Source organism: Anser cygnoides, chromosome 9, assembly GCF_040182565.1.
Source record: "Anser cygnoides isolate HZ-2024a breed goose chromosome 9, Taihu_goose_T2T_genome, whole genome shotgun sequence".
Lineage (NCBI taxonomy): Eukaryota > Metazoa > Chordata > Aves > Anseriformes > Anatidae > Anser > Anser cygnoides.
In genome coordinates this window covers 15,161,031-15,181,467 of record NC_089881.1, presented here as the reverse complement: position 1 = coordinate 15,181,467, position 20,437 = coordinate 15,161,031, and the positions used below count along the sequence as shown (strand labels likewise).

The 20,437-nt window shown below is 49.6% G+C and overlaps 2 protein-coding genes and 2 long non-coding RNA genes across 5 annotated transcripts in view; 3 read left to right on the top strand and 1 right to left on the bottom strand.

Moving 5' to 3' along the window:
- Positions 1-571: 571 nt before the first annotated feature.
- On the bottom strand, positions 572-8,798 carry UTS2B (urotensin 2B). The gene is made up of 5 exons (XM_013199186.3): positions 8,586-8,798; positions 6,464-6,565; positions 3,899-3,936; positions 2,900-2,993; positions 572-1,190 (listed from the first exon to the last, which is right to left on the bottom strand). Exons 1-5 carry the CDS (start codon positions 8,707-8,709, stop codon positions 1,165-1,167), a joined length of 384 nt encoding a protein of 127 aa, XP_013054640.1. The 5' UTR covers positions 8,710-8,798; the 3' UTR covers positions 572-1,164.
- Positions 2,877-5,924, top strand: LOC125184414 (uncharacterized). Its single transcript, XR_007168378.2, has 3 exons — positions 2,877-3,015; positions 3,709-3,844; positions 5,341-5,924. It is a non-coding gene; the product is annotated as an uncharacterized lncRNA (long non-coding RNA).
- A 1,356-nt stretch (positions 8,799-10,154) lies between the features above and the next one.
- On the top strand, positions 10,155-16,231 carry LOC125184413 (uncharacterized). The gene is made up of 3 exons (XR_007168377.2): positions 10,155-11,825; positions 13,602-13,852; positions 15,695-16,231. It is a non-coding gene; the product is annotated as an uncharacterized lncRNA (long non-coding RNA).
- Positions 16,232-19,008: 2,777 nt separating this feature from the next.
- CCDC50 (coiled-coil domain containing 50) overlaps positions 19,009-20,437 on the top strand; it is a 42,012-nt gene continuing 40,583 nt past the window's right edge. The window contains exon 1 of one of the 2 annotated variants that reach the window (XM_048076682.2): positions 19,009-19,184. In XM_048076682.2, the coding sequence (XP_047932639.2) occupies positions 19,136-19,184 (49 nt within the window). In that variant the 5' untranslated portion in view covers positions 19,009-19,135. The remainder of the gene's footprint in view (positions 19,185-20,437) is intronic. The other variant, XM_048076683.2, reaches the window with a different exon arrangement.

Here is a 20,437-nt window from a genome sequence, read left to right as displayed (position 1 = left end):
AGTTTTGAAGAATACATAGTACGCAAGCTGCAGTTAAATAACATAGTTAGACAGGCCTGGAGAGACAGTTCAATTCTAGTCAAAGTCAGTCAACATGGTCCTTTTGCTTTGCAAGTAAACTTGGATAACAGAACTTAAAATGATTACATGTAGGACCCACAGAGGGATTGTGATCTCTTCCTTTTGGGCAGGTGCAGACATAATTCTGCAGTAGGAGAAAACAGCTAGCATCTGCACTGACCAGAGAAAAAAAATGTCTTCCCAAAACCTCTCTTTGGGGTGAGCAGATAGAAGTGAGTGGGACTGGTCCAGTCCCATGAGTACAGCAGCCCACACACGGCGCAGACCCAGCTCTCATTCCCAGTTCTGGCCAAAGGAAGGGCTTATTCCTCAGGCATATTACAGCAAACGTGTTGCTAGGTGTTTAATAGGAGTATTTTTCATTTTAAACTTCACATGACCCATTAGGTAACAAACATGCTCCCCCCATTGGGCCTATGCAAGGGACGAGAAAGAAAACAGCACATACTTCTGTGCAACAGAAAATCTTTATTGGAGTGATATCCAAAGGGTCCAGACTTCTGTGCTTGTCCTCCCCCAAACCTACTGTGCTCGCTGGCAGGACACGACAAGGAACAGCTCTGGCTCGGCTAGGTAAGGCAGGCAGCCCTGAACCTTTCTCATTGCACCCAGCCTGCCTTCCTTTTGTAACGGAGGGTGCTGGCTCATCACTGACCTGCTCGTGGGAGGCAACAGGAAGCCCAGGCACCACCATGAGCAACACCTGCAAATGTGCGCGGAGGCCCAAGCTCAGGGAGACTGAGTTGGTGTTTGGTGCCTCGGGGGACCTGGTGAGAAGGGGAAGAGGGTGTGGTGGCAGCAGACTGAATGGCACACACAGGACAGCAAGGAAAGTTGGGAAACATCTTCCAAGCAGAAGATGGTGGAAGGTGAAGCCTGAAGGAGGGAGGAGCGGAGAGCGGCCGCGCGTAGCCACTCGGGCTCCTGTCACGGTGCCTGTTAGACTTGGCTGTGGTGCAGTCACGGAGGATGGCATCCAAGTTAGCAGCACGGTGAGAGAACAGAACAAACTTTTAACACTTTAATACCCAGCAAGGCAGTTTGGGGAAAGGCCAATCTTCGTCTTCCACTCCTGGCAAGCCTTCAGATGCAGTATTTCCAAAAGCAGGCTGGGGAGGGATACAAGAGAAGGGTTTTAGCATACAAGGGACTTTTTCCAACTTCCCACTGCAGCCCTGGAGTGGGTTTTCAGAAGCCCAATGTCTTGAGAGAGTTGGGTGTTATGACAGCATTGTGGTTTCCAGGCACATCCCAGTAATAAGCTTTAATTTCATATAACACTTCTAGGAGGTGACTCTTTCGGCTTCTTAAAATACAAAGAAGTGGTCTGAAACTTGTTTCTGTGTAGCTCGATTTATAATGGTTTGCTATTCCTTTGCTCTACTGCAGCAATATCAGGAATCAGCTTTTTCTTTCCTGTCTACCAGCCAGCAGTTTTGCAGCCTCAGGTCTTCTCACTTGTCACTAACCAGAAAAGCCAGATACTGACCTGCAGACACCTGATCTGGACACTACATTTTTTTTCAAAAGCTCAATCACTCTAGCATTTTGCTACCAGCTACCGAACAACATTGATCACCGTGGGATCTTCCAAAAAGAATAGATTAGGGAAAGATGTGGATTTTGGTGTCAGAAAAAATAGCTGTATTGCCAGCACGTCTGGTTCTTTGAGCCCTGTGCAGGTCTCCTATTGTCAGGTATAAGAAGGGTTTTCTACCTGTTTTTTGAGAGCTGGATCTTGGGAGAAAGCTTCTACTGGATCAGCAGTGCTCAAGCCAAGACACAAGCTCCTCCCAAACTGGAAGGACTTTAGATGAAAGCAAACACTCTCTGCTTTAATATCTGGCAAAATCTGATTTAAACCTGGCTGGGAGAAGCAGTTTTATGTACAGTTGAAACTTCCAGACTGGTGGGGGCATGAATTAGTTTAGCCAAATTAATGACAGCCTCCAGGGCTGCTTATAAATTGCAGATTGTCTAAGGATCACCTAAGTGCTTAAGCCAGCCTTGCACAAAGGGGGATTTTCCCTCGCCTGTCTGGCAGGTCGGCAGCCTGCACACGCACAGAGCATGTGGGGTAGCTCTTTTGGCTTTAGGCCAGATCTGTCATCAATGACTTCTGTTTTACAGCTGCCACTGCTCTGTGATGGAGTCTTCTGGAAGCCAGCGTGAATGGCTTTGTCCTTGTCCTGCCTTGCAGCAGTGCTGGTGCAGGATGCTCCTGAGAGGCTGGATACAGACAAAGCTCAGGGGACGTGCTGCAGGGAGCAGTCCTGCTTTCCTCGCAGAGGGGACTGACTGGGGACCTTCTAGATATTAGCTCCCTGCATTCCTGCTTGATTTCCACATCCCTTTTCTTGCCGCTTTTCAGCAGCACAAACAATTGCTCCTTTTTTCTCTGCAGGGAGGCAGTGACCTTGGCGGAGGGGAGCGCCTGCAGACCACATGCCTCATTATTTCGTCAGCATGAGCTTTGTGTCCAGCTGAGAGCGAGGGGTGCGCTGCGGGGACCAAAGACACCTCCGAATAACCCCGTGGTCATCCATGAAAAGGGGGCTGCGGCCCTGAGTGCCCGCAGCGGGGCCTGGGCCTGCTCCGACAGCCGGCCGCCTGGGCACCCGGCCCTGCTCCCCAGCTGCGAAATCAGCCAGCCAGCAACGAGAGAGGGCTGGCATGGAGGGAAACGCTGTTCTGACCCTGTCTGGGGCATGTTTACTGTCACCATCTTGTGGCAGAAAGGAAGCCCTGGAGATGAGGGCTGAATGGGACGGCTGCAGCCGAGCCAGACCCACGGACGGGGCTCTAACCCAAAACTTACCGCGTTTTTTGGGCTGGGATGCTGAGAGACTTTCCAAAGCGTAGGCCACCTCTGACCCTTCCTCAGCTGAGAGCTGATCCTTCAACTTCTCCAGCTGTTAAAAAACAGACACAGCAGTGAGTAACTGCTCCGTCATGAAGAGCCCCACAGCCTACTGGCAAGCACGGCGCAGGAGAGGCAGGGAGAACAGGCAGCCGGGCCAGCAGCATCCCTGGGGAGGGCAGGGTCTTCCCCGGAGCGGGACCATACCAGGAGGATCTGCCTTTGGAGCACTCACATCTCCTTGTGTCCCTACCCCTTGCTCTTGCTGACTTCCCTTGGTTATTATGTGGAAAGCTCACAGAGCTCAACGTGCCTCAGCCCTGGAGTGAGGGGCTTAGCCGGAGCTGGCAGCCTGGCACCCCCTGTGGTGGTTTTTAACTCAGAAGTGAGAGATGCCAAGTGGAGCTCAGCAGGAGCTTGAGGATCCACGTGTGCCTGTGCATGCCCACACAGTACGGCAGGGCTCCAGCCATGCCTCGGGCCTTCCATGCTTGTAAAGAGCCCCAGGAAGAGTCAGTCTGGGTGAGGTGCACAGGGGCTGCCCCCCTCGCTTGAGCCCAGTCCCAGCTGCAGCCCGCTGATGCAATGAGCGGCAGGCAGCAAGCCTCCCCTTCTCCCTCCCTTTTCTTCCATGGAGATTTCCTTTGGCATCTGTTTTTTTTTTTCCAGCGTGGCTTTTGCTGGCCTCTCAGCAGTGGTGGAGGCAAGAGCTGCCTCAGCCTGGACTGCATTACTCTACAGCTTTTCTCCGCTTTTATCTTTCCCAGCTTCTGCAGCCGTTTAGCTCAAGGTTTTGCTTTGCCTTTTGTGGGACACGTTTACATTAAAGCAGCAGAATGAGCAGTAGCAGGATGTAAAGGCAGAAGGAGAGGGCATCGAGACAGCATACATAGTGTAGCTGAGGTATTATTCACACAACCGTAGGCATGTATGTGTCTGTGCATTTCCTTCTCTCACCTGTTCAAGCTCTTCAAACTTCTTTGCCAGCTCCCAGTCTGCAAGAAGGGAGAGCAACATCAGTACTGGCATTGCTCCCCAGAGCTCAAATCAGCAGCACTTTCCTCATGTAACGTCTTTAAGGGTTGACAGGGAAAGGCCTATTTAACCTTTAATTCCTGTTAGTCATCTCCAAATCAGAGGTAGCAGAAACAGTGACAGAGAAGCAGGGTTTCTGTGCTCAGTCCCATGGGACTTGGCCCTGGCTCTCCATTTTAAGGGAGGCTTCTTGGGTTTACCAGCTCTGGGGGCATTGGCCCCCACATGGTCCTGCCAGTCTCTTCTCTGCATTTTAAGTTTTATCCTGGGAACTGCATAAGATGTGGCAGGATCTGTGTGGGCCCTTCCCTGAGCAGTAGCTGGGTGCTGGGCACCAGCTTCCTGCATCAGACTGAGCTGGGACTGAGCAGCACCATACCAGGCGGTCACAAGCCTGTGCTCATGGATGAATGAAGCGCCCTGAGATACCTTGTCCAGGACAGGGGGGGTCAGGTGCTGGTGGATGGGTCTAAAGCCCCCACCTGAGCTGGGAAAGGCCTGGGCTAGCAATAGGAAAGCTGCAGGAAGGGCTGCAGGATCTTCATCTCGCTCCTCTTGAAGGCTGAGGGACCTTATTCCAGACTCAATCCGAAGCCAAAATCAGATAATTATTTTAAACACGATAGCTGAAACAATGGAAAGTACCACACAGAACGAGCTCGGCCAAAGCTGAGTGACCAGACCACAGCAGTTCTTCTGGAAGGAGAGCGCAAAGCCGTCTGCTGCTTTGAAGTGCCAGTTAGTGAAAATATGCACTAAAATAAGCAGAAGAGCCAGGAAATTGCTCAAGAATGTCTCTGCTAGGCCCCGCAAGAGCCAAAAACCAGCCCTGGAGCTGCCTGCTCTGTCTGCTCCTGGCGTGGCGGCAGGCGTTGCTCTGCACCTCTGAGGGGATTTAGGATATCATTCCCCTGACTTCAGATAAGCCTTCAGCACACAGACACCCTGCCAGACTTGGGCTTTTTTTTCCACGTTTGAGGCTGAGCAGGAGGGTGCCAGAAAAAGAGCTGCCTGCGTTCACAGTTTCTCCTTCAAGAAGGCAACAATTTAGTTGAAAAATCCTGAATATTTTCAGACAGATATTCATAAAACATTCAGGTATTCAGAAAAGCAGCAGTTCCTAAGCTAACCCTTTACACCAGGGCTAGGTTTGAGAGGCAGAAGGGTGCTGGGGACAGGTTGGGAGGCAGGCGGTGGGGCTCGGCTCCTGGCACTGCCAGCAGCAGCCTCAGGCAGATGCCTCTTAAACATGTCATTAAGCACCCGTATGTGAAAAGTGCCACTTAAGAGATTATTATTATTGTTAAAATTATTATTGTTATTGTTGTTATTATTATTATTTTACACATTTTTGTCTCTTTCAGAGTTCTGAGTGCCTATTTTGGCTCGACTTCCCACAAAGCGTAAGCTTGGCCAGTGGCTGCTATGAATAGAAAATGAACAGCGGTCGAATTTTGGAACAGATTATCTCAAGCAGGGGGAAGGAAGTTAATTTATGGATGATGCCTTGAGAAACTGCCTGCTGTAAATCCTCTGTCTGTGCTCTGCTCAGAGATTCATTATATTCAATTGTCTGGCATAAAATGCAGCCTTTCCTCTAGGAGTAATAAGTGCAATAATCCATAAAGCAATCATAAAAATGTTATTTTTGAATGCATCTCCGTTGCAAGAAGAATGCCTTTGTTAGTATAAGGACTTGATTTATTTGTATTTATCTATTTGTCCCAGGATCATTTTACCACTGCCTCACTGCATTAACAAGGGGCTGGGGAGGAGTACTGCGTGACTCTGATGAATGGATTTTCATGGTAACATTTTTGCTGAGCCCCATTCTCTGCTGTTTTCACAGGGAAAACCAGCTTCCTGCCCCGAGACCACCACATACGGTCCAGCCCCTTCCCTCACTGTGGTGGCCATGGGAAGATCTGACCTCTGTGCTCCATGTGGCCGCTTGCTGGGCGGTAGCGTCCTGGAAAGCCCAAGTTTTTCTCCAGTGAGCCTGAGTTTGGAGTCTGTCCCGACATACAGGACGGCCTGAGATTTGGTGTCTGTTCACATAACACAGGCAGAAAAATCTTTACCTCCCCTCTGCAAAAATCTGCACAATCTTAACTCCCCCTTCCCTGTGTGCTCACAAGATGCTGCTGTTTTTAACGTGCCAGCACCACATGGAGCTGCAGCTCCAAAGTGCGTGGGACTCTATGGGGTGTGGGTGGAAAGGTGGCTCCAAAGGCTGAGATGGCTCCAGTGTTGAGAGCCTGAGGATCTAGGGTGCATGTTTTCGGGCAGCTTTACACCTCATTGCAAAAGCAGGTCCTAAAGCCCCATGGTGCAGAGCATCTGGCTCTCATCACATATATAGCCATCACACTGACACACGGGGCTTCCACTTTCTGAGCAGTCAGACTTTGCTGAGGAACCTGAGGAGCAGGTTCCTTGCATTCATACGAACACAGCTGCAAGAAGCTGGGATCTCCCTTCACTTACCGATATTTTCTGGTCTCCGCCATGCGAGTTTCTTATTAAGAAGGAGAGTCAGCAATGTGTCCTCGTGATTTGTGTCTTCTCTCTCCGGAAGCACTCGGTTCTCTGCAGCACATAAAATGCCATTCTTGGTCTCTCGTGCCAAAAAGGATGGACCCTCCAACCCCCGACAGTAAAACAAAAATTAAGGCTAAGATGTCTCCTGCAAGCCAAGTGTATCAGGTGCCTTTGCAAAGCCAGACACCAATCCACAGAACCCTCTCTTCTCAAATCTGGGGCGCTCCCCCTTCTCCACCCCAACCCCATCCTTCTCCCCAGGGCTGGTGGAGGTGGGAGCTAGCTCCTCGTGAGGGTGGATGCATGCACCTTAGCTGGAGAGCCCTGCAGCCCTACATCTAACCTTGCGTTTGCTTAGCACTGGGGCTGATCAATCTGACTGCAGGATTATGGCTTTCTGCAGTGGCACAGGATTCTTCCTGCCCATAGGCAAGGTGTGAAGGAGTTTAAAGTGAGCCTCTTTTTCCCTGAGGAATCCTCTTACGGTAGTTGTCAGCCATGAATAATTTTCCTGTTTTCCAGGAAAATCCTCCCCAGGCTCCCCCAGCAATTTGGGCTTCTCTACGAGGCCCGTTTTGGGAGCTTTGTCAGTGGTTTCTCTCTAGTGGTTGTGGCTATGCCCTCAAATGAATGGTTGTGAAGGTCAGGGGTTCAGCAGTATCCGATAGACACAGGGGATCGGAAGATCAGAGCCAGCAAGGCACTGAGACCCTCCCAGCTCTGCCAAACAGATTTCCAGGAGCATCTGAAATCTGTGTGATGCATTCATTTTGGGGAGGGGCATGAAATAGCAGAGCAGTTATTCCCCAAAATTTTTGGTCTGTTTACCCCTGCCCCACACGCAGATCTTGCAAAGCCCTAGAAAATGTCTACAGAACCCATGTAAAATGCAAAGAAATGATGCAGAAAGACATATGTTCCTCTCCTTTTAGGACCTTAAAGACTTCTGCTCACTCCCTTTGAGGAGGTGAGAAAGGAGCAATTGGTCTCATACAGCCATCAGCCGTACATAGCTGTGATGGGACGAATGCAAATATTTTTGACACACATGAGACAAAACATTGTAAGAGATGAGCCCCCAGGATGCTCAAGAGGGTGGTGGAATCCATCCCAGTAGCCACAGCCACAGAAATCCGCATAGGCAGAGGGTCCCCGGCCCAAGTGATGCTCCGGGTACGTGGCCAGGCTTATCCCTACCCGATGCCGTGGCTGAAGGCATGGGTGCTGACTGTGATCTCAGGAAATAAGCCTGAGGAATGCAGCAGGGCTCCGCACTGTGTAAGATTTGCAGTTAGCGTGGAGTGCTATAAACCTCCTTCCTAAGTCTAGAAGTCAGTTATGATTTTAAAATAGTTACCTTTAGTCATTTGAGGGATTTGATACAGAAAAAAAAATACATAAACACTGTAGGAAAAACTAAACAGAAGCGGTATTTGGATAGAGTGGCCTCAGGAATGTTTTGGTTGTCATTACAAAAATAAATAGGTGATATAAGAGGAAAAATCGTTTGAAAAGCAATGTTATTTTCTAGCCTATATTTAACTGCTTTTTTTTTTCTGCTGCCAAATCTCTCTAAGAAAGAAGATGAATGATTGACATTTTCCTGCAGAATAAGTTCAAGCTAAGATTAATTTAAATTATGGGAGAAGAACATATAAACAGAAGTTTCGTGAATAAAAAAAGTTCAGCAGCACCCTACTACTGACATTTAGGAGCTGTCAGATCTCATATGCTACATACTGGAATTGCTACTCTCTGATATTTTAATATATTTCCTTAGAAATTTTCTTTCGGGAGGAGAGAAAGAAACACCCTTACCAGATATCACCAGATCTGTTATTTTTACTGATTAGCAAAATGTGTTATACGACCAGCTGCAGAGCAGAAGGACATGCTAATACGACCAAGTCTCTGGGTAGCACCCATGTTGACTGATTGGTTAGTATAGCTCAAGGTTGCTTGTATTTTCTTTCACGAATAAGCAAGTGTTGCATGGCCATGACAAACAGCAAAGCAAAGTAAAAAGATAGCCACCTACCTGTGTCACCTAGCCTGTATTCCAGCTTACCTTGTAGTAAAAAAGGCTCTCCGTGTGTAGACGGGATGTACACAGTCATGGTCAAGATGGTTAGCACTCCAAGGGACAGCTGGACAGACCACATCTTCTCCATGTTCCCACCACCCAAAAGCATTCTTCCTTCAGGCACGGTGGAGGACTTCAATGCAACCCAGTGCCAGATGAGCTCACTTTTAAGAGGCAGTGGATGTGCCGTGATTGCAAATGGCCTTTGGAGGAGGGGAGAAAAATATCTCTTGAGATATAATTCAACCTGTCAATATGATTCACTCCTTTGGGAGTGGACAGAACGACCCAGTAACAGACGTCAGATGGAACCTGTTCAATATATCTCATATCAGACTTATCTAATGAATTTTGATGTTCCCACAGGCATGCACTGTCCATGCACGTTGATATACGTTCCATACGTACATACATTAAAAATATTTTTTCATGGCTTTAGTGTTAATGGAGTTCAGACACGAGGACTCCCACATTAGCAAGGAAGATTTGTCTAACGTACCAGTTGCCATATGTCACCAGTTTGGACAGAATCAGGTTAATGGGTTTTTGTAATTTATCATTGCACTTCCTAGTGCCTATATTAATTAACGTGAGATATAACGAATGCTGAAATGGTGGGAAACAGAGGGGCACTTTCCATTTAGCTGATTGGATGGTATTGAGTGCGTCTTGCTCACAGTGACTTATGGCTTTGTCAACGGGAAAGGCATCACACCCTATTTTGGGATTCTGTCTGAGTGGGGGAGTGCAGATTTGGCAGCAGATCTGGAATACATCAAGGATGGGCAACTGTCTTCAATTTTTTTCTGGGGAAAAGAAGAAGTGGAAGGTCAGATGCCAGTTCTGGATGCACAGCCATATTTTATTAGTTTAGAGTAGAGTACTGAGGCACGTCACACATATTCCGTGTCTTCTCAGGACGTGACTTCATCTTGGTTTGTTTTCTCCTTGTTGTTTGTCCATCACTATTGATCAGGGACCTGCTACTGGTTTTCAGTTACAACCTTACGAAGAAAAATGCTCTAATAGTAACAGCACTAGACTTTGTTCTTCATTTCTGCTTCTTCTGCCAATCATCATCTGCAGAACTGAATCATCTGTACTATACTTTGGCCAAGCTCTGACTTGTACATGCACTCCTAGTGACTCACCTCTTGTGCTTTTTTGACACTACATCAAGCCAGATTACCCAACATAGCTTCATCTGATGGTACCTGCACTTCATCTTAATTAAGAGACAATGTCATTTCCATGTTTGGGCTTTTGGCTTCTGATCCCAGCTCTCCCTACAACTTGCTGTGCACTTTGCGTGGTTTTAATATCCCTTTTAATATTTATTTTTTACTAAAAAATATGGATTTTTTTTGCAAGAAGCGTCTCTGAAAGTAAATGGGACATTTCCATTAAGGAATACTTCCCTACTGAGGAAATTGTTTGTTTGTTTGTTTGCTTGTTTTCCTGCAGAGATAATATATAGAAATAAACTCTTCTTTCCTCTCAGCCTTATGAACTAATGATGAACCAGCTGAAGTACTCCCCTTCCTTCTCCACCAAGCTCTCTTTGGGCTGAAGGACACCTACATCCTACTGGGAGTGCTTTTCCAGCCACCTCTCTCCCTAAGCTGCCCATAGCAAACTGGTCGGTAGTGAGCAGCCCCCAAGAAGCCGAGGCCATAACACGATGAGCACCACCTTGCACAGGAGTCCGGGGTGGATGGTCCTGTAGCTCTGCAAGTGACCTGCAAACACAGTATGCCAGTGCTTTCAAGTGAGGGCTCTGGTGACAGTGAGGGACACTTTCTACATTTACACACTGGAAGGGAGAGGGGTGGATGCTCTCAGTGAGTGGGTGGAATGATGCCTGACAGCCACTGCCAGACGCCAGCGGACTTTTGGCACTTGTTGCAGTTATGAGGTGGTTGATGTGAGGTGTTAGGCTATAGTAAGACTCCCATCTGGGAAATATCATTGCTTTTAGCCCATTTGTCTGGGTGCTGGCAGTATTATTCCATTTTATTGTTCTTACATATTTTATTCCCAATAGAAAAACAACAGTGTCCGTATTCTCTCAATTACTTCACTCAGTGATAATGTCTTCTACACCATCCACTGCGCACGTGTGTCTAGAGCTCAAAGATAGTGAGAACCTGAAGATGGGAGCTCATATGGTCCTAATTTGTCTAAGTCTCTTCATACAGAAGTTTCTCTTTTCATAAAACATGCAAACATCTGGTAATCCAACCCAATCGAACTGGAAAATTGACCAGGGTGGACAAAACCAGCCAGCCCAGGGGGTGGGAATGGAGAAGACCTGGCCCAGGCAAGCTGGATGCCACTAAACTCAGCTGCTATGCCCGAGGGCATTAACAGACCTTAATGGCCCTGAGCAGCCCCAGCTGGGGCCTCCACCCACCCTCTCTGCTGCAGGCTGAGGAGCCTCATTTAAGCTCAGCCCTTGACCCATCTTTCTTTCTGAGCTATGCTGGAGGGGTGCTGGTCAGCTGTATCTCTGGTCAGAGCACCTACAGGTCTGGATGTTGACCTGTACACTGAGTTCCTGGCTTGACCTCAGACCCCTCCTGTCACCGTGTACATCTGTTGTTCACTGGGTTGTGTTTGACCCTGGTTGCCATCACTGGACCTGGTTCTGACTGGTGGGTTGGCTTCTAGCTTGACCTTGGATCTGCCTCATCCCCGTGGACTTTCCTTATGACCTGACTGAAGACCTGGGCTCATGATTGAACTTGACTGCTGTCTCTGGACCTGCCCTGCTGGCTGTGTTGCTGTGCGTGGCTTGCTGACCCTTTGGGGGCTTCTGTGTGCTGACCCCCCTTTTCTTTACCAGGCAGACCTTGGAGCAGTAAAGACTTCTAGGTATTCTGTATGAAATTCCCATTTCTCTGAAGCCCTTTGAGCTTTGCTTCTAAATCTAATGGATATCTCTAGAAGAGATGGAGTCCCCAGATAACCAGCTTAATCTCAAAGCAGTAACACTTCTTTTTTTGGAATAAGCCTCAGACTAGAGGAATTCAACATGTTTCTTCAACAACTTGCAAGATGCAGGAGGCAGTGTTGAGCTGCTGTGAGCAGGAGAGCCTGAGCCTTGCTTAGAGTGGCAGGTTTCCAAACCACTTTGCATGCTGTGCATTTGGGATTTGAAGAGAGGGAGGAATTTTTCTTTTCCAGTGCTTCAACTGAGAACATCGCATGCATCATATATTTCAGGTGAGCCTCAGCAGTGTTCACAGGCTTTACTGTGGTCTTATGGCCTCCACTTAAGCTTTGTTTGTTTGGTCCTAAAGCAAACAACCTGCTCTGGGAGGACCTGTGGGAAAAGAGCCTTTGCTTAAGGTTGGGAGGAAGGATGTGTAAACTGTCCTGCAACCTCTGCACCAAGGATGGGACTTGGCTGAGACCAGGTATCTCAGCTGGTGGAGACAGGATTTTTACACTGCCATATGGGGAGACCTGGGTCTCTGCTTTCTTGCACAGAGCATTTCCAAGGATGAGACGAGGGTGGGGAATGACAGAGCTGGAAAAAAGGAGGGATTGTGCTCCATAGAGGGAAAGGCAGACTAGAGGCAAAACAGCTTCAGCAAGAGGGAGGAGTTAGGGAGCTTTTCTCAGCAAGAAAGGAGAGCTGCCCTCACAGCAGGGGTGAGGTGAGCTTCACAGAGGAATTCAGAAAGGCGGGAATCATTTTCCTCCCATCCTGAGCAGTGACTCGCAGTGTATTCCCCCATCCCATTGCATACCCCTACCCCCTCTGTCCACTTGTGTGCCCACTAAACCATTCCCCTCCTCAGTAGCGCAGTCCCTGCGGTCCCCTAGTGTCTGTCCTTCCCTGCATAACCATCACAGACCTGACACCACTTCTCTTCTCTCTGCTTTATTCTTGCAGCTGTCTGTCCATCTTTCTCTCCAATGGTGCTTCACCTGATAGGAATCAAAGAAGGAGACACTGAAAAACACCCTGCCCTCTTCAGCCTTCATTCTTTATATATTTAATATCTGATTTCTTCTCTGCCTGTGTCACTTCTACCCCAGAGTGAACCTGAGAGAGCAAAGCCCAACCTGGTCCTGTTATTTAGAGCACCACTGGAAGGTGCTCAGATACCCTGCTGCTGGCTGGTGCAAAGTCTCGGACAGCACAGCTTCACTGCGGAAAGGAATTAAAATAATGTGCGCATAAGCCAGAAGAGCGGCCCCCCTTGCAGCTCCCTGAGAGGAGGGAGTGCATAATGGGGAGGGAGATGTAGTTATAAAATGAGATTCTCTGTTCCTCAGGGGACTGTTAAAACCAGTCAATATTTATGAAGCTTTTAGTCTGACTCATGCAATTTGTTCCCCCTTCTACGTGCTTGTCTTTGGGACTCAGCTGTTGCTTGGCCTGTTACTGCCATAAAATGAGACGCTGTGGTTTAACTGTCTCCTCGCTTAGCGAAGGAAGAGATGAAGGTCCCGGGCAGGGCATGAAATGGCTCCACTTGTCACCTCACTGCAGCCAACCGAGGGAGGGCACAGAGGGAAGCATCACCAGCTCCCATCAGAGGGGGATCACACTAAAGAGAAGCGGTGCCTCGTGGTTAAGGCAGAGGAGGGCAAGAAGTGCAGCTGGTCTTCCTGCCTGCCTTTCACATCCACTCCGAGGGCTGCCAGGAGACCACTCAACTTCTTAGAGAATAAACCAGCTCCAAAGCGTTCTCCTGGAATGAGGGCTGAAAACAATGCAGGACTGTTAAAGCATGGGGTGTGAGAGGAGGCAGCCTGTGGACAGAAAACAGGGACCAGAGGCAGTCGTGATGCTGTTTGCACCTCTGCCTCTTAATCCCAAGCTGGAGCACCTCCTCCAGACCAGACCTGTCTCCCATCCCTCCTCACAAAGGGTTATTTAGCTGAGCCAGGACAGCATCCTGAAGTGGTGTGATCTGGAATGACCTTGTTACACCATCAGATTTACTATGAATTTGATCCTTCTCTGTTCTGACTCACTTTCTGCAGGCCCTGAGTCCAACCCGGATGATGCGTGAGCAGTGTCCCTGAGCTCAGCAGGGACTCAGTGCCCAGTAAGCGATGCTGTGATGTTTCCTTACAAGAACAGTATTACCCTACAGAGGCTAATCTACCTTGGCCTACAGAAAGAGGAAGGCTGAGAGTGATCTGGAGCAGGAGCTGGTTTTCAGGACATCTTCTTCCCTCTCCATCAGCTGTAGGACATTAGAGAACAGCCACCTGTGGAAGTGCTAACTGAGGTAACAGATCAGTATGCAGCAAACAAGATGTGATTTCTGCCCTAGAGCTGGGACTTGCCCTCCACAAAAGCAGTTACAAGCCCATCACCCTGCTAACAGCGACAGACCTCAGCTCCTTTTTTTCCACAGAATCACAGAAAGGTCTGGCTTGGAAGAGACCTTAAAGCCCACCCAGTTCCAACCCCCTGCCATGGGCAGAAACACCTCCCACTAGATCAGGTTGCCCAGGGCCCCATCCAACCTGGCCTTGAACACCTCCAGGGATGGGGCATCCACAGCTTCTCTGGGCAGCCTGTTCAGTGCCTCACCACCCTCATAGTAAAGGATTTCTTCCTAATATCTAATCTAAACCACTTTCCTTTAGCTTAAAGCCATTCCCCCTTCTTTTATCACTGCACCTGTGCTGGTTCTGAGGCAGCCTCTGCAGAGCTAGCACATTCTGAGCTGTCCTCAGCAAGCCCCAGCCCTCCAGCACCTGAGGGCTGCTGTCGGTGGGGCACTGTGTGTGTCCTCCAGACCACACCGCAGCCACCAGCTGGTAAAATTTGCAGCCTGCTATACGTGCTGATGTGGACTTGGCAGCTTCCCGTGTGACTGAGGAGGAATGAGCCGCCTCTCAGTTGTCTTGTTGCAAGTGTTGGGCTGAAGATGCTGAATGCTACCTGCATCAAGGACCTCTGCGAGGATCCTTTGCTGTGGCCAGAAACCTTTGTTTGGGAATGAGTGCATGTGTCCGTCCGTCTCTGAATGTTTTGCTTGGATTTTGCACATTTTTTTCTACTTCAATCAGCCATTCTCAGTAAGTCTAAATTGAATGCAGCTTGTACGTGGACTTTGGGCAGCATGGCCGTAAACAAAACGGGGTGATTTGCTGCTAGAAATGCTGGCTGGGGCACTTTTAGGGCTATGGGGGTCAACTCTGTCTGCTAAGGGTGCCAACTTTCACACTGTCCTTCCCCTTTCACCCTCTTCCTCATCTCAGTTTACATTATATGGCCTTTTGACTTATTGAGAAACATTACTTGTTTTTTGTGTTGGTATTTTTTTTTTTGGAAAATGTTCTCACTAATGGTCACCCAGGGGAGGTCTTGTAGGGTAAATATATCTGTTTTATTTTGAGGAAATTTGCATAGGCAATCATAATACTTGCATTTCTGAGAGTCTCTCTTCTTACCTAGCTTGCCATTTGCACACAGGGCTCCTGAGACTCTCTGGTAGCTCCTGCACATGCAAAATGTGTTTCGTTGAGCGAACATCAATGCTTTGTGGATGTAAACTTGTATATATAAAATCATGACTTGAAATGAGGGATACCACTGAGATTTGAGGGTCTATCCGTTCCTCACATCACAAAGCCCTAGAAGTGGCCTTGGAAATCAAGGCTGGCAGAAGTGATAACACAAGATTTATTTTATTTTTTTCTAACCAGCAAAGGATGGGAGGGTGGAAATCAAAAGGTGATCTTAGGTAAATTCAGCAGTTGTTTACAGTGGAATATAGCAAGCTTGGTGCCACATGAGAGCTGCACTGACTTCAGCCCACACCAAAGTTCTTCCGACAACATCAGTGTTGAATTTCATTCAGGACGTAGTGCCTGAATAACTGATGGTAGGCCAAGGGGCTTCCCCACTACCTGCCACTTTTATTAGGTTGCTTATGCCTCTGTTGTGCAGGCTTGCAGGCAGCTCCCTGCGGAGCACAAAGAGAAGAACAAATATCTGTTCTGGGGGTTTCTGTTCTTCTGACCTGTAAGAGTAAATGAAAGAGCATGATGCACAGCAGATGAGGGAAAAGCGGTAAATCCACCAGTTTTAGTATTACTTCTCACTTTCTTCGTTGCAGGAGAATTTTGGAACGCTTTTGGTCTCTTTTGCTGATGTGAAACTTAACTGCTTCACTGGGGCTGGGGGTGAACTACTACCCTTGCAAATGCATATGTAAAATTGCGGGCACAGATGCCGAGCTCATTTGCACATTGCAGTTTCCTGGGCAGCCTGTGCAAACATCTGATCTGTGCGTGTAGCTGAGCTGTGAGCAGCATTATACCTGACTTCTCGTTGTATGGGTTCTCTCTACAACTGGAAAGTCAGCAGAAGCCCTGCAAGTGCACAGCTCACGATTTTCCTGCTGCCTCCCATTATGTTACACGTAAGCACGGATTTTGTTTCCTTTGCTCTTCTGTTGCAATCACTCCATTTATAACCCCTGGCGTGCTTTGTTTTATAATACCCTAATCCTTGCAGGCTTCTGCTCCACTTTTCCTCCAGGGAGCCTGAATTGAACCCTTCAGCTACCTATGGAAATTGCACACCTGCTTCTTGTTGCTCCTTGCCAAGTGCTGTAACGTTGCTTCCTCTCATCAGCCCTTTCTGGCACAGGACTTGAAATCTCTCCTAAAGTGCATCTTTGCTCAGTTGGAAAACCCTTATGGGTTTTGGACACAGGTTTGTATGGCATCTGATATCACGAAACACCTAGAACCGTTTTTTCCATCCCTTTGCATTGACCAGTAACTGACACACACGTTCCTGCCTGTAGCATCATTATCTTCTGTCTGCCCCCACAACAGCCTCATCAGTCAGGGTTAGCCTTGCAGCCATTAGGGAAACTTTAACAAAGCCTGTTCTGGTGAAAGCGAACATCTTGATGAGGCCCAATTTATTTCACAGTTGTTATCCTGCTGACCTAAAATGACAGCATGACACTTGGAGCAGTGCCTGGTTTATTTAAGAAGCGAGCACAGAATTGTGTCTCTTGGCCTGCAGAAGGAACGGAGCAGCACAAGGTGCTCCCAGCTCCTGGCCCTAGCAGCTCCCGCCCCCAAAATCTCACTGTGGCTTTTCTCGGGGCCAGTCCAGATGGCGTTGCTTTTAGCTGTTTTTAATAGTTCCAGTCTGTGCATCACACATCCCTTCAGGAGCACGCGGAGGGCTGGGAGGGCATTGTGTGGTGCCCCAGGATGACATGTCTGCTGTTTGGGGCAGTGCCTGGGCTCCCTGGGGACTGAGACTTGCCCAGTAGCACAGTCCCGGCCATCGCTGAGACCCTGCCTGCAGCTGTCTGATGGACCACGTTCCTCTGGTCGTGGCGTGCTTGGTCCTCAGGGTCTGCCACAGAGAGAGATGGGGCACGGTGCAAGGACAAGGGGCTGGAGTTGCAGGCTGCAGTGTGGGGAAATCCACCTGTTTTTTAAGAGAAAAATCACAATGAGAAAAGAGTGGAACAGTGCTCAGAGCGGTCATGCGATCTCCAGCCTTGGAGATCCTTAAAACTCACCTGGTCAAGGCCCAGAGCAAGCCCATCACATTTTGAAGCCAGAGGTTGGACTAAAGCTCTGCAAATATCCCTCCCAAATGAAGGTGCTCCATGAAAAAGGAGTTAAACGTGTGCCGTGCACTTCAGCTCAAATTCTGGATCAGCTTCCCAGCTGCTTTTGTCCTGGGAAATGAGATGGGCTTGTCTTCCTATGAGATTAAGCTCTTGTGCGAGTTCTTTCTTTTACAAAAGACTGGAGTGTTTTCTTATCTTAAATAAAGTGGTTATTTTCCTAGCTTTATCGGGATTAATCTATCCACTGCAACGTCTATTGTCAAGCTAACTGCTGTACAATTTGCACAGGAAAAGCCCATGTCAGTCTAGCAGAAGGGACACCTTCCATGCTTTTGCCTGGTGGCGGCAGCTTTTAGACACAAGTGAGAGCCGGGAGGGTGATCTGAGATCCACCACAATTAGGAGCCCTTTGGGAGCATAAAACTTCATTGTGCCGCGGTGCTAGCTTCACATCAGCTTCACATTAGCTTCACATTTCCTGGATCCTGCTTAATTCTCTCTCATCTCTAGGCCCCCTGTGGTCATTCTCATGTTTTTGTAGGTCTTTGAAACCTTCTGTAGTCTTCACGTAATTCATGCCATCTTCCAGCCTCAGAGGTTTCATCTGAGTGTCCCCAGATCAAGCTAAGATGTGAGAAGTTCAATGTCACAAAGGCAAAGAAAATGCTGTGTGCAGGGCCCCGTGCTGGGGAATGGCGCTGAGAGATGCTGCTCGCTGGTTTTACTCGTGCTGCCCCTCACGGGGGGCTGATCCAGCCCTTCTGGGCTCTGAGAGCCCTTCTGAGCTCTGGAGATGTTCCCCTCGCTTCCAGCACCAAGACCTCAGCACCACGCACGGTGTCAGCCTGAAGTTTCCTCAGGCCCTAGTACAGCTCACAGCCCCGCTGCTGTCACCCAGCAGGGTCTCACAAGAAGAAGCATGTTTGCTTGATTAAGGGAGCTGGAGAAGGCACGAGGAGCCACATAATTTGTATAGTGGAAACCAGGAACTGCAGGAATCTTGACTAATTTGAGCGGCTGGCTTTGGCCTTAGATAAGATGGTACAAATCCATTACAGGAGACAAAGCAAAGAGCTGTGTGCACGGAGGAAAACTGAGGATCACTGGGCTCGAGAGCTTAAAGATCGTGTTTGTGAATGCAGGGTCCAAGCGTTGGCTGTGATGTATTGAAGGTGCCATGTGAATGTGAACGCCTCAGGCTTTCAGCTTGTTTTGTCCCTTCCCGTACCTACAGGGGGCTACAGGAGAGCTGGGGAGGGACTCTTTGTTGGGGAGTGACAGGACAAAGGGGAATGGCTTTAAACTAAAAGTGGGTAAGTTTAGATCAGACATTAGGATGAAATTCTTCCCTCAGAGGGCGGTGAGGCCCTGGCCCAGGCTGCCCCGAGGAGCTGTGGCTGCCCCATCCCTGGAGGTGCCCGAGGCCAGGCTGGGTGGGGCTGGGGGCAGCCTGGGCTGGGGGGAGGGGTCCCTGCCCATGGCAGGGGACTGGAAATAGAAGGGGTCTTAGAAATAAAGAAGAAAAGAAATAAAGGAGAAGATAAATAAAGGAGAAGAGAAATAAAGAAGTAAATAAGACATAATGAAAGGAAAAATAAATAAATAAATAAGAAAGGGGAAAAAAGGGGAAACAAGATAAAAGGAGGGGGAAAAGGGGGGAAAAAAGGAATTAAAAAAAAAAAAGGAAAAGGGACAGGCTGAGGCAGCCGCCCGCCGGTCCCGGCCGCAGCAGGCAGGGGGAGGCCGCGGGCGGCAGAGGGGCGGCAGCGGCAGCCCCCGCCCCCCCGGCCCGCCCCGCCCCGTCCCCCGGCCCGGCCCGGCCCGGCCCGGCCCTTTCTGTCCCCTCCGCCGCCCCGTACGGCCGCTGCCGCCGGAGCCCGCCGCTGGCGGCTTGGTGCGGCGGGGCGCGGCGCGGAGCGGCACCGAGCGGCGGAGCGGAGCGGAGCGGGCAGCATGGCCGGGATCGGCATCGACCAGTCCAAGCTGCCCGGCGTCAAGGAAGGTAGGGCGGGGGCGAGCCCGCCGTGCCGCCGGGGGGAGCTCCGGGGGGGACCGGGGACGGACCGAGGACACCGGGGGGGCACCGGGGGGCACCTGCAGCCCCTTCCCGGCCGCCCAGCCCGCCCTCCGTCAGGGCTAGGGTTGGCTCTGCAACCCATGCGCATGCAGCCCGTGTTCCCCAACTTGTTTCCCTTGCTGCTCGTGTATTTATTCCTAATTTCTTTTTATTTTTTATTTTAATTAAGCCTGAATTTGGCTACTTGGCTAGTCGGGAGCTGAAGGGGTGTGTGTTAGTGCAGGGAGCTGACCCCTCGCGTCCCGTAGTGCTTGTGGACAAAACCCCACGGCTGCCTGCTGAACTTTTAGGGCTTAGCGTTGGCCCCGTTGGGTCATCAGCGAAATTGTTAATGGTCATCAGAGAAATCGCACTCGGTCGTTTCGGTGCTGCCAGGGGCTCATCCTTAGAGCCTGCCCGGCGTGGTTACTCGAGGAAATTAACCCGGTTAAATTAACCTCCGCAGCGGGCGGATAACGTTGAGTTGCAGCTTGCGGGAGCTCGCCGCGCTCGGTCGGGGCGGCTGATGCTGAACGAAAGCGTGGCGATGGGGTGAAGTTCAGCCCGTCCCTGTGAATTCACACCTCTGGGCAGCGTGGATGGCGTTTCAGGAGCGCCCTGCTACGGGAGCTGTTGATACGCGATAGCGCTTGGATTAACCTGCTGTCCCCAGCAGCTCTGAGGGCAAAGTAGGTGAGGCCCGAGCTGCGTTGTGCAAAGCCTCAGGCGGGTTTCGTGCTCATAGCTCAGAGATATCGTTTGCTTTTGTCGTGCGAAGTGTTGAATCCGAGCTATGCTTTGCATTAGGTGCTGTCGTGCCCAGCGTTAACACCAAGCAGGAAAGAAAAGCATCGCCTTCCGTACCTGGGGGGATATTTATTGCTCCCGATACAGAAATCACTGTTGATCCTTCGGGAAAGACATCCCCTTTCTCTGTGTTGGGCAAAGGTCAGCTTAGTCATTCATTAACAACTGAGCACGGTGCTGCTGCGTTGTTGTGGTTCCAGTACTTTGTTCTTCACTTGCTCCCCTTTTGGAGGGCTGTCTGTCTGTCTGTCTGTCCACGTCCAGCTTTCCTCCCTGGTCGGGGGTGGCTGGGACGGCTGCACGACAGTGTCGTCCTGCTCCTTTGTTGTGGGCTCCAAAGCTGCTCTGCAGGCGGGGTCGTTTCCCTGCAAGGATGGCAGGGAAAATCCGAT